Raw genomic sequence first — 13,821 nt, 5'->3', positions numbered from 1 at the left:
TTAAAATGCGAAGTCTCGCTGTTCAGGCTACATGTTTGGAGAATTTCATGACTAAAAGTACAATATATTCGACTGGACGAAGGTCACTGCTTTTATAATTTGATTAGACTTTTTACTTGTTTTTAGCAATATTTTTACATTATGTAACTAATTCCTTTTGTTTTTAGAATTCATTTATTTTTGTTTACATTATTATTATCTATTTTAATTTGAAAAGAAAGATGAAAAGATATTTTTAACCCGATTGTCGTTAAAATTATTATTTCTTTATCCTTTAACTCTTACAGAAAAATAAGTTGAAAATCGTTACATAATTTTTAGGAAATTTTCATTATAAAGTGTAAGAGTGCAAGACTTTTAACCATTAATGAGAAATCAATGTTATGAAGTAAATATTTTTCAACTTTTAAGAAAAACTTCAAAACGTTTAATAAATGTAACTACTAATGCGTTGAATGCATAATCTGAATATTCTCTTTCAAAAAACTAAATTTGTTTTTCCGCACCCCCTCTCCTCCTGTTTGTCGTCGTCTTCCTTCGTTATTCTCTTTCCAGAGACAAAACTGAAAAAAGTTCTCCCAAAAAAGAGAAAGAAGGTTTAGTTCGAGCAATGCATGTGTTCACTGTTGAAGCAGGTACGAGAAAGTCCATTCCAATGTTGCACAGCAAAAAATATAAATTATTGAATAATGAAGAAGAAACACCAGTATCTGCGGAGTTGGATGAGGAAAAGAAGAAATCGTATGCTGAAGATTTTAAAGATAGAAAATGTCAGTCAATAGCAACAGAAATTTCTGATGTGAATAATGACAATTGCACTTTAGAATCGAGCGATAAGAAGCATACTACAGCAACTGCAGAATTGGTTGATGAAGAATGTGAATCAAAAGCTCTCGAACTGGTTCATGGGAAATATTCTCCAACTGCTTCAGAACAGGCTGATGAGAAATATTTACCAACAGCTCCAGAACTTAATGATGAAAAGTATTACGAAAATTCTATGGAATGGACAAGCGGTAAGAAGTGCAAGCCAACTGCTCCGGAACTCGACGTTGAAATGTATCCACTTAGTGCTGGCGAGCTGGTTAAAAGAAAAGCCACACCAATTTCAAGTACGGATGACCTAACCGTTCGTACAATCGGTCATGGAAAGTACCAACTGAACATTGATGAATTAACGGGTAATCGAGGTTGCTATCCTGTTGAGCAAAGATTGGTCAACGTTACGGAATTAAATGATGAGAAGTATAAGCCATCTGCTCCAGAACTAGTCACTGGAAAATACCAACTAAGCGCTGCGGATCTGGTCGATCGGAAGTTTAGCTCAAAACCAAATGTGGATTATGAGAAGTATGACTATGAGAAGAGTTATGGTTCAATGGGTAAGCCATACACATATCCTATTACGGAAATGGAGGGACGATCAAAGCCATACCCTGCTGAAGACTGTTATACAGGAGCACAAAATTATGACTTGAGAAAACAAAAACAGGATGATGATAATGGTTGGACTGCACAGGACTGTGCCGGCTGCTGTGAGGTTACCGGATACTGTTTGTTATGCATTTTTCATATACTGTCAGCTTTTAAAAATTAGCCATTAGCTTTTTCAAAAATGTCAAAGGACAATAAAAATATTTTGTTTTAAAATGTATTTCTAGTATGCCACTGAAAATCTGACTTTTTTAATGCGGATCTGCGCACTGGTTGAACCGATATTGTGATTAGGATTGAAAGCCTAAAGTCATTATAAAGAATCTGCTAACTGACTGAAACGATATTGTGATTAAGATTTGAAAAAACCTAAAGTGGACGATGAAGAATCCCAAGTAATCGCTGAATATTTAATGTTCGAATGGGGATGATGAAAAACGTGCATTGTTTTAATTATGTTTTAGAATTGTTGGGTCGCATTTTTAATTTTCGAAAATTATACTTTACTAATCCTTTGTACCTGACAAAATAAATAAATAAAAATAAATACATAAAAATAAAAAAAATTAAAAAAAAACTTGAAAAGGAGATGTTTTTCAAGATTAAAACCATTCTGTACAGGGTGGGTATAAGGTATTATGAGCTTCTGGCCATCTTGAGTTCTTAAACTAGGGTAGACGGGGCATGTTTACGTGGATTTTTTTTCAATAAACCTTTCTAATTTTATCTTAAGCTGGGAAATTGTAGACATTGTGCAGACATAGGAAATTTTAGACATATGAAGCAGTTAATGAAGTTAAAATTTGTATGTTCAGTTTTGGCTCAGCTTATGTTTTTAACCGTGAAAAAAATGTTTTTTTCATTCCAAGTCGGTTGCGTACACTTGCCCCGAACACGGGGCAAGTTTTCGCATCGAGTTACGCACGACGTTTACGCATATTAAAAATGAGACCAAGGAGCAAGTGAAATAGATATTTAACCAAATTTAAATGTTTTATTTATCTTAAAACACTTTAAAAATAAGAAAATTAAATTACAAATAATTAAAGAACATTTTGTAGGCTAAACTAAAATCATAGGTCTTACTGCTAATTAAAAACAAACTATTTATTCAACTTCTCTTCATCACTGTTAGATTATACTTAAAAAAAATAACGTATTTCTTTTCGCATACTTGTCATGGGACCACGTTTTGACATCAAGATTAAAACCAAAAGAGACTTTAAAAAAAGAGTCATTGCCAATCAGAAGTAAAAGTAAATAATGTCAAATTTTTCATTCCTCATTCAAAGCGTTTCTTCTTACTAAAAGATCTTGTAAGTAATAACATGCAAGAAGTAAAATTTTTTGATGCATCAGCTCGTGTCATTTTTTATTACCTTTGTTTTAGGTTCATAATTGGTAACCATTTACTCATATCACTGAAAATAAACTACCCTATAAAATACTCGAAAAGCCAGCCAGGGATGCGTACCCTTTTGAATACTCACGACGCTGGGAGGGAGAGAGGGGGGGGGGAGCATTCGGTGGGTCCCGGTTGAACATTTCAAAAATCTGGCAAGCCTAACTATAGAGAAAGGTTGGAGTTTGACGTTTTTTTGGTGTGTTTTATTATTCATTATTAAATCAAATAAGCAATCTTGTACAATAAAGCTTAAGTACCATAAAAGACAAAAGTGCAAATAAATAAATAAAATGAATAAATAAACCAACCAAAAGGAAAACTGCTTTCTCTCTCTTCCCACGGCAGTGCACCCCTTTTTGAGTTTTCAAATCTCAAATAGGGGGTACACATAAAAATGTGTGCATTGTGTTTAAGACTACACTCCCTGAAAGTAACTGGGTATAAAAAATGTGACTTTATGACTGTTTGTTTCCTTTTAAATGATATATTTCCTTTAACCATAGAGACTAGGGAGTAAATGAAAGCATCCAGTTTATTTCCCCATGCGGTTGACGTAGGTAGATAATCGCCCTATACACAAGCAGTTTAGAAACTTAAGCAGTTCTACACCAACAATACTCAATTTGTGACCCTTAGGTCGTATGCGACACTCTGAATCCTCCAAACGTAATCTGAAATCATTTTAGAAGGAAAATCATACAAAAAACTTAGTTATGCACTGAATTTATGTAAAATACACTCAACCGTAATCATTGAAATAAAATGTCAACTATTTCAACAGTCTTTTCAATTTAACATTCGTCTTTATTTTCAAATCAGTCGACACATTATTCACATAATTAACTTTTTTGTAAGATAGATTGAATTTTAGATTGCTCTTAGAATTTAAATAAACATGATTCAACTACTGAGAATCTTGGAAAGTTAAAATAATAATTGTATAATCATTTCTATAAAGAATTTCACATTTGTGAGTGTTTTTATCCGGGAACTCCCAAAAATTATCCATAAACAGATAAAACCTTAGATATCGACCTGTTATCGAATATTATTGCGCAATTGATAGATTACATAAATCCTTTTTTCAAAAATTACTTTTTACATCCGAATAGCTGTTTTTATCACCCACGTATAGCAGAATTCTTATCACTCTGAAGGTACTTGAATCTGAACCGATGGAACTGCATGCTTATTCGTTCAGTACGCAATCAGTAGTTCCTAGACTGGGAAGGAGAGAAGTTATCTACTCTTCCTGCACATGTTCTGACGTTAATATTATCAAAAAAAAAAAAAAAAAACATGGGGCTAAATTTCATATAAAATGATTGAATAAAGAAAAACATGAAATAGTGAGAACTAATATCTCATAAAAAATATCGCCATCGAATAATAGTGGGGGGATGAATTGAAAACAAGCTTATGAAGTATTACAGAAATGCTTGGAAAAAGTCGAAATTAAAACCAATAAATTAGAGTGGGTATTGGAAATAAAGAGTCAAAGCGTGTGTCTCGTTCTATAAGTCTGCAAGGACCAAATTAAGAGTGATGTTTTTAGGGTTGACCCCCTTAACTATTTGCTTCGAATCGTGTTACCAATGTTAATTGCGAGTACATTTATATCAGGGTTGCATCGTTTGGCTGGCGTGGTGGTAAGGCGTTGGCTTCATACGCTTTGGGTCCAGGGATCTGCCTCCGTGGCTCAAGTGGACGGTGGATTTTCGAGACGCAGAAAATCGTCAGCGCCCGTGTCTTATGATTATGAAACACGTAAATGATTCCTTGGGTATTTGTTTCGCTGTGAGTACCGTCAACACGATTAATTCACTAGTACAGTTTTTCTCTACCTAAACGAAAATAGAAAATTGCATTTACTTTGTCGCCATGTTTGCTCTTCTTTTACTGATACCGTATTTTAAAGGGAAACTCCCCGAAAATATTCAGTAGTTGTAAAAAAGCAGTCTGAAACTTTGCACTATGGAATGAATAAAAATGACAACAACGTGTATAAAGTACAAATAAAGTAGTATAAAAGAGTTAAAAACATTTGACAATTGACATTTACAATTGACATCTACAATTGACATCATTGACACCATACACAGGAAACTTATCAATTCAACTAATAAAAATCAAGCACTGTCTAAGATGAATTATTCTAATTTGGTTGTTTTACCCTTTTTTCCAAGAATCAGTCTTCAAATTGCAAGAATTTTAAAAAGGTTTAATTTTTCAGTTGCATTTTCTCCAGTCAACAAACTTAAATTTTCGCAAGTAAAACACCAGGTTCCGGAACTTGACCGATGGGGCATTTATAGTATTTCTCGTCAGTGTCAAGAGACATACATAGGACAGACCCGACGTTCTCTTAAATTCCGTATTAAAGAACATGAAAATTATGTCAAGAAGCAAGATTTAAAACGTTCCTCGATTGCACAACACTGTTGGTCTTTCAATCATATTTTTGATTTTTTTTCTGCCAAGGTTATTCATGGGTGTTCCTCGATTTATGATTTAGATTTTTGGGAATCGTTTTACATTTGGAAAAATTCTACTTCAATAAAATGTCAGTAATCCAACGTTATTAAGCACAAAACTTGCAAATGATTGCAGACCCGTGTTTCGGTGTTACAAGGAACACCTTTTTCAATGCAAAGAAGTGTGAGCTTTTGGATGAAAAGTCATCCGAGAAAAGCTTTTCTCGGATGACTTTTCATCCAAAAGCTCACACTTCTTTGCATTGAAAAAGGTGTTCCTTGTAACACCGAAACACGGGTCTGCAATCATTTGCAAGTTTTGTGCTTAATAACGTTGGATTACTGACATTTTAATTTTTCAGCACAAAGGTATTTATTCTTTATCTACTTCAATAGTTAATGATTTGTCGAGTACTCCCCCTTTCCCCAGTGTTTGGAAATCTTATCTTTAAACAACTTTTTCCTGTTTGTGACGTTTTTCCGCACTATAGGTGTCGTTGGTGTTCTGTGACGCATGTGTTTCCGGTTTCCATGCCTATTTACTTTGCTGCCTTCCATTTTTTGCTCATTTATCGTTCGGTTCAATTGTGTGGACTTTTAATTTTTTTTGCACTGATGAATGGGCTTGCATGTGACAGCCCCGAAACAGCTGTTTGCTGAGTTTTTAACTTTTTTATACTACTTTATTTGTACTTTATACACGTTGTTGTCATTTTTATTCATTCAGTAGTTGGTTTAACATTTTGCTTTTAATACTTTTTATTTAGTTGGTGGACTATTTAAACGGAATTGTTTACGTTATTTAATGGTTTGTTCGGCACTTGACGGCATATTAAACATTTTAATGGCGTTTCTTTAATATTTTCAGGGATTTTTTTTTTTTTTTTCATTTTACCGGAGCTTTCAGTCATGTTTAAAGTCCATTAAAAAGTCAAAATTACTTATGCTGTCGCTGCCGCCAAACCAAACGTGACGGCAAATTACGAAATTCAAAATAGCCGCCAATATTTAAAATCAGCCAAGTAACGTAAAACGGAAAAGTACGGAATTCTCTGTTTACCGTACTTCTACATGTGTTGGAAAATTTCTAAAAAGCTATTTATTCATTTAAGAAGTATTCAGACCCCGAAGAGTTCCTATTTTCCCACCTTTTTTTAGCTCTCTCCTTATTTTCCTACTTTTTCTTTCTTTAGTATAGCACTTCTAATTGTTCATTGATTCTTATTTTTACAATGCTGCACAAATAATTTTCTGCATGTTTTAATTTTGAAAAGCAAATGAAACAAGCGCATCCCGGGCTTTTCATTGACTGACTACAGTAATTTCTGGAAGGAACGCCGCGGCGTTTGCGCGTTTAAAAGTTAAATTTTCGTAAGTGACTTTTTTGCCGTTGCGCGGCGTTTATGATCGACTTTTCTTTTTATCGCCCCGACTTCAGTCCTACTGTTTTAACGGTACAATAAAGAAATAGATGCTGACACATTCTGATGCAATTATATATTATTTACTCGTCAATTAGAAGCTTAGTAAACGGCCGTCTGTTCAAAAAGTACGGAAAAAGCCGAATTTCCTATTCGCCTATTTAAACAGAAAGGCAATTTAAAACCTTAAACGGAACGTTAAGGAAGCAAAAAATGAAAAACCTGTACACTGTACATATTTTATTGATGTTAGTACAAAATAAAAGGGACAGATAACAGAAATTCGCAAAAATGGACCACTTGGAAAATAAGCGCAGAAACCAACTTTTTTCATACATAAATATGATGATTGTTCATTCTAAATCGTAAATATGATTATAAAATTTAAAAAATTAAATTTTCTTTCCTTGCAAAGAGTATATTTGCAAAAAAAAAAAAAAAACCCACGGCAAAACCTACTTGAGCAAAACGTTCCCGATTTTTGGAGAAATATCGGAAATCAATTTAAATGCAAGATTCCGTTTTTATTTCTTCACATTTTTAAAAGCTTGGGACTGAGCCATAAGCAAGTATGTACTGTTTTTTTCAATGGGTATTTTCTACTCTGATATATCGTCAATATCGAGAAGTTGCTCATCATTTGTATGTGCTGCGTTTATAGCAATGCGGCATTTCTGAACATTTAAAATTTTTTTCACAGACTCTTACGCTTTTGGGGCTGCGGCAATTATACCGATGCGGCGTATCTACTGTAAGTTATTGTGCTCAGGGCACCTGATCAAAGGGGTGGGGAAGAGATATATGCAGGCATTTGATGCCAAGTGCTTCCCCCTTACTCTCAATTTCGTGAATAATTTCCGAATAAATATTTTTGTTGTATGGTGAGGACTGAGAGAAACTATGTGCCTTCCCTTTTATGCACAGAGAAACATTAGTAACTGATCTTTGTCTTTGATAAAAATGTTATGTTTACCACGAAAGCAGGGGCGGCATTTCAACATTTCATTTGGGGGGTCGAGTTTTTTAAACATGAATTTTCTCAGTGTGGAATAAAATGCGAGTACATTTTTTTTAAAAGTAAGGTCATTAAAGAAATTCAAATTTAAATATCCACACTTTTTATTTATTTTATAATCAACTGAAACAAACAAGATCTTTTCTGTTATACAGAAAAGATCTTGATACTATTGTTTCTAAAGTAAATTTTTAATGCACGATTTTTGGAATCCAGAAGAAGAGGAAATCTTGGTATATTCCGTCAATATCCAGTGGCATGCTCTTGGCAGTATAGCTGAAGATGAAAGTCTTGCTTGTCCCATCATGCACCAAAAAAAAAAAAAAAAAAATTCTCTCATCTTCTGAGAAACGAAAATGATCTTTCACAGCTGAGTTGATTGGAATCGGTGAAAAAATAATTGAAGCTACAAAGTTTGTTAGAAAACGCATCTTTAAAATTTTTCTCTTTAAAAAAAACCACGCAAGTTTAAAATTTGTGCTCTAGTCTTCATTTTTCATCATTGAAGTACACTGGCTCTTCGCAAAACAATTCTTTTTGCTTCGTTCAACAACTTTTACTTGTAACTGAAATATTTTATTTATCTTGTTCAATAACCTGCACATTTAATATTGAACTTTGATTTATCACTAAATCTTGTGTTAATTTCATTAGAAACTGAATGAATCTATTATTTGATACAAAATATTGAGTCGATCATTTGACTTTGCATCATCATGTGGATTTTTGTCACTTTATTTATTTATTTATTTTTTAATATGTCTAATAAATCCAAATTAACAAGAAGCTCTCAATAGAAGCTCAATCAAGAGTTCTAGCTTTAACTTTTGAAGACCATTTTGTACCTCACCCAGCAAAAATATCTGTTGATGCACGAATTTTTTTCAAAAATAGCGTGTCTTTTGTAAGAATAAGTTTCCATTAAAGTATACAATGTATTGAACTGCTCAAATATGCCTCTTAACAGGAGGAATCAATGTTCACTCACTAACTGAACGTATATTTAAAATATAAGCGCAACAATGAACTCAAAATACCAAGAAACTTCTCGTAAAAATTGGGCCAGTCACACTGCACTGCCCTTTCACATTGGAAGCAAAAGCATCATCTTAACAGTGCACTTACAAATATGATGCATTTAAACCATATGAGGAAATTTCTTCTTTAGTTGAAACAAACTTATTCTCCATCTATTTTTTTTTATTATGAAAGTTCTGAAAATGATTCATGAATTTCAAAGTTTTTATCCAAATAGCGAAAAACACTTGCTCGTGGCTGGACAGGTCTCGAGTTTCATCAACTTTTACTAAAGATCATCTGCAGATTTATTTATTTTTTAACTTCCTATTGCATATGATCACTGATTTGCGCATTAGGTAAATTGAATTTCCTGATTTCTTAATATTCTGCGTAAAATATTTGGGGGTGCAACCGCCCCCTCTTGCTCCCCCTATTTGCCGCCCCTGCACGAAAGGATTTTTCCTTGTTTTTTTCCGTGACCAAAATTTTGGAACAAGAAGGAGGTAAAAAATCATCAACAACAGTATTCGTTTTTATTGCTTAAAACTGGCCCGTCATTTTGATTTTTCTCCCGGGGATGGCCAGATAAAGGATGTATACTGAATGCAAATTTTATCTGAAAACAACAAAAACCTCACAAACTTGTATAGTTAAGCATTAATTTTCAAAAGCCAGGGGGGGGGGGAGAAATTGACCCCACTGACCTCAAATGACATGCCTGAAACAAAAATTTATGTTGAATGCTAAAAATACATAACATAACACACTCTTTAGTTTACTGTTTACTTATTTCGTTATTTATTTAGTTTAATTATTTTATTATAAATTTTATATCCAAAATTTAACAACAAATTTATTTTATATAGTTCTGCATTTTCATTCTTTTTTCTTTTTTTTTTCAAATTCAAACATCTGTCCCTGTTTATGCAAGAATGCATGTCAGCTGCTGATTATTTTTAACTAAAACTAATTTAATATTTGCTCTGCTTTTTGTATCATAGTTTGTGACAACAGGAGCTGAAAGTGTTATCTAGTATTTTTAACTGATAAATGGATGCTCTCGAAGGAATGTTTTCGTTTTTGACGAAACAAATCTATAACAAAAATGGTTTTATTGCACCAAAATATGAGTTTCATTATTATTATTACGTATTGTTTTTTTTCTGGTTTTATTGCACCAAAATATGAGTATATTGCGTTTTATTCTTTCAGACTTAAAAATTTTATTACTGTATTGTTGAAAAGTGTTTCTTTGTTTGGATTTTATTTTCATATTTTTGTAATTAATATCTTTGTTCCCACCAGTTTATTTTTCATAATGATTATTGTCAGCTTGTTTCCTTCATTTTGTTTTTGAGACTCGGTCTTTCGTTAAATACCTTTTAATACTTCAAAAGTACTGTTTGTTTATTTTTGGGACAGTTTTAAATAAAAAGTACTGTTAGTTTATTTTACATTAGAAATGAAATTTATGCTAAATTTGTTTCCTCTTGACATGTGTGTAGTCCTATCTCTTCCTATTTTTTCCTACTTTTTTAAGTGATTTTTTTCGTACTTTTCCTACTTTTTTTAATTTTTGATTCCGTATTTCCTACTCCCCCCCCCCCCAAAAAAAAACCACTTCGGGGTCCGAGTATAACGCACCCACTCGAATACATGCACCTATTCTTTTGAGTTATTGAAAAACCTTTGTTATTTAATAGATGTAAAAGGATAAATGAAGAAAAGAGGTCCATTTTTTTCTTGGGAGACTTCAGTGCATAAAACTTTCATATGTTCTAAGCCAGGGTTCATGTTTTTTTCAAATTTAAATAAGATTTTTTTATATTTTTTTAATCTTTAAAATTGTGTAGTTATTAATTACTTTACATTTATAAACATAATTTACATTTATTAACACAATAATACATTTATAAACATGTTTCATTGAGTAGAGCAGTGCTTCTCAACCGGTGTACCTCGGCATACTGGTGTGCCGCGACAAGGTCCTTAGTGTGCCGCGGTATTTTCGGAGTAGTAGAAAAAGGAAGAACACCTATTTTACCTGTGCAAGAAATTACATATAATGTTCCCAGTTTTCCCAGTTCCATCAATTGTTGCTAGTTTCATCAAATTAATAACAACAGTGTCAAGATTTACTTTACCAACATATGTAAAGAAATTGGACAGGGAACGATAAGTTCGGATGCAATAGTGAAGTGGTCAAAGTGCCAATTCCAGACGATGTTATCAGGCGACTAATTAATGATATGATGAGTGACATAAAAAACAATGGTTGATAAATTGTAGTTGATTTTTTTTTAATTTCAAGTTGATGAATCAACAAATATAAAAGAATCACTATTCTTGTTGATGAGGACGGCATTCAATTTCACTCTATTTTCTGCAAAGAACTTTCACAATGTGCAACGGGTGATGAAATACTCTGCGTTGCAGCTAAATTAATAAAAAGCAACGGGATACAGTGTTACAACTGCACACGCGTATGCTGTGTGATGGAGCAGTTACCAAGATGGGAAATATCGAAGGGTTCTTGTTGCAAAAATCAAAATCCAGGTGCGCAAATCGGTTTTCTCTCCTGGCAAACAATATGAAATATGAACTGAAGTTAGCCATGGTTGAGGCAGTAAAAACCGTCAACTTCATACAACTAAAACCACTTAATTCTCATATTTTTATTGTACTTTCGGACGATATGGGGGCAGATCATCACTCCCTGCTTCTTCACACGTTGGTTCGCTGTTTTTTGAAAAGCAAGGTTCAGCAAAGAATTTTTGAGTTGAGGGATGAGGTACAAATTTCTGATGTTTCACGACGAAACGGGACATACCAGTTTATTACAAGACAAAAATGTTCTCTGGGAAAACAAGTGAACGCGGCTGATATTTTTTAGAATCTTAACGAACTGAATTGAAGAATTCATGGACGCGGTGAGTATCGTGTTCATATGAATGCACAACGATTTAAACCTAAAATTCAGCAGTGGAGAGAGGAATTCTATCGTGACCCACTAGACACGTTTAAACAGATCAACTATAGTTGGAGTAAACCTATCCTGGCAGTATTATGAAGGATACGCAGATTCAAATTACAGCGTTACGATGCTGCCAGGTTAGGTTTGCTCCAACTATATATACCTTGAGAAAAAAGCTTAAAATGGTAGTAGAACATTTGGCCATGATTCAGAACAAAGTTTAAGCACTACTTCAAGTTGACTGGCACAGAACAATATGACTGGGTCCGTGATCCGTTGACGCATCAGCAAGGAACTTTCTTCATAAGAAGAATTTATTGATCTCAGAAGTGGCCGCTCTTTATAACTGAGGTTTAGCGCCTTTGGGAAAATATCTGCTGTTAGAGAAAAGAATAGACACCAAAAAATTTCTGATCACGTAAATCATGAGCTGTTACTGTTACCATTATTCTTAGCATTAACACTTATCAAGAACAACAAAATAGTGTGGCTAGATCCTCGATTTAAAAATCTTCCCGTAGTTCTTCTCATCATAGAGCTGAATAAAGAGGGCCACTTTCCCTCAAGATGGGCACAACTTACTCAATCGTGTTAAGTGAAAATTTGTGACTTGCTAGTCGTAATAATCACTGAAATTCATGATAAACTTCAAATCAATTTCTTAAGAAACTGAAACATTTAAATGATTAAACGTTAAATCCACATGGAAACACTTTTTTCCCTTCCTTTCTTCGATTAGTGAACGATGAAAACATTGTCCCCATTGACATATGAAATTTGGTTCAGTGTGCCGTAAGAATCGAGCCAACTATCAAGTGTGCCGTCAAGTCAAAAAGGTTGAGAAGCACTGGATTAGATGATCCATTCAGCTTACTTTTAAAACTAAGATAAGTTTTTTAGCTATTCAATACCTTTTTAAGATTTATAAATACGGTATAATACTTAGATAGGGAGTGATTTTGTTTCATGCTTTGCTTAAAAATAAGGTTTCCATCATCTGATTTAAATCAACGAATCTTGGTTCTAGCTCATAGATATTGATTCCTACTTATAGTATTTTCGGTGGTTTTGAGTTATTTCACTTAATTGAGAATGTATTGCATATCATTTTGGCAATTTATTAAACCATGATGTCCATTCCCCAACCTTTCGTTCGTGTTCGTTCTCCTCCATCTCCTTTTCTAGAGAAGAAGATGAATCTGATTCTTCACTCAAAGAGAAAGAAATATTGAATCAGGGAACGAACTCTTTCCATTCTGAAATTGGAAAATATAAGAGTCATCGAATGGCATCACTTAATAAAAAACATAACTATAAGCCAACTATTCATACTGGTGGGAGCAATGGATATAAATCTTTCGCTACTAAACTGTATGATCAAAAGCAGGGATCAAGCACGCTCGACCGTGAGAGAAAGTTCACTTACGAACAATTAGTTGCTGAAGGCGATAGTGAGAAGCACAGATTGGTTACTCGAAAAGGAGATTACCGTGATGTTGAATCAACTAGTGTGAAGCATAAGTTGGTAGCTCGAGAAGGAGAACATAGTAATGTTGAATTAGCTAGTGGGAATCATAGGCTGGTAGTTCGAGAAATAGGTCACAGTGATGTTGAGCCAACTTATGAGAAGCATAAGCTGTTAGCTCGAGAAGAAGGCTACAGTGATGTTGAATCAAGTAGTGAGAAGCGAAAGTTGGTAGTTCGAGAAGGAGTTCAAAGTGATGTTGAATTAGCTAGTAGGAGTCATAAACTGGTTGTTCGAGAAATAGATCACAGTGATGTTGAGCCAACTGAGAAGCATAAGCTGTTAGCTCGAAAAGAAGGTTACAGTGATGTTGAATCAAGTTGTGAGAAGCATAAGCTGTTAGCTCGAGAAGAAGGCTACAGTGATGTTGAATTAACTAGTGGGAAGCATAGGCTGGTAGTTCGAGAAATAAGTCACAGTGATGTTGAACCAACTTACGAGAAGCAAGAGCTGGTAGCTCGAAGAAAAAATTACAGTAATGTTGAATCAACTAGCGAGAAGCATAAGCTGGTAGTTCGAGAAGTAGGTCAGAGTGATGCTGAACCAATTTATG

The 13,821-nt window shown here is 33.9% G+C and overlaps 1 protein-coding gene across 2 annotated transcripts in view; it reads left to right on the top strand.

Annotated features, from left to right (window-relative positions):
* LOC129219636 (uncharacterized) overlaps window positions 1-13,821 on the top strand; it is a 74,603-nt gene that overhangs the window by 44,040 nt on the left and 16,742 nt on the right. The window contains exon 3 of one of the 2 annotated variants that reach the window (XM_054853899.1): window positions 556-4,751. The exons of the other annotated variant lie outside the window; for it this stretch is intronic. Coding sequence (XP_054709874.1) covers window positions 556-1,597 — 1,042 coding nt within the window. The 3' untranslated portion in view covers window positions 1,598-4,751. Of the gene's footprint in view, window positions 1-555; window positions 4,752-13,821 lie in introns of those variants that run through there. 2 annotated transcript variants of the gene reach the window in all.

Source organism: Uloborus diversus, chromosome 4, assembly GCF_026930045.1.
Source record: "Uloborus diversus isolate 005 chromosome 4, Udiv.v.3.1, whole genome shotgun sequence".
Classification (NCBI taxonomy): Eukaryota; Metazoa; Arthropoda; class Arachnida; order Araneae; family Uloboridae; genus Uloborus; species Uloborus diversus.
This window is presented reverse-complemented; position numbering and strand designations above follow the sequence as displayed.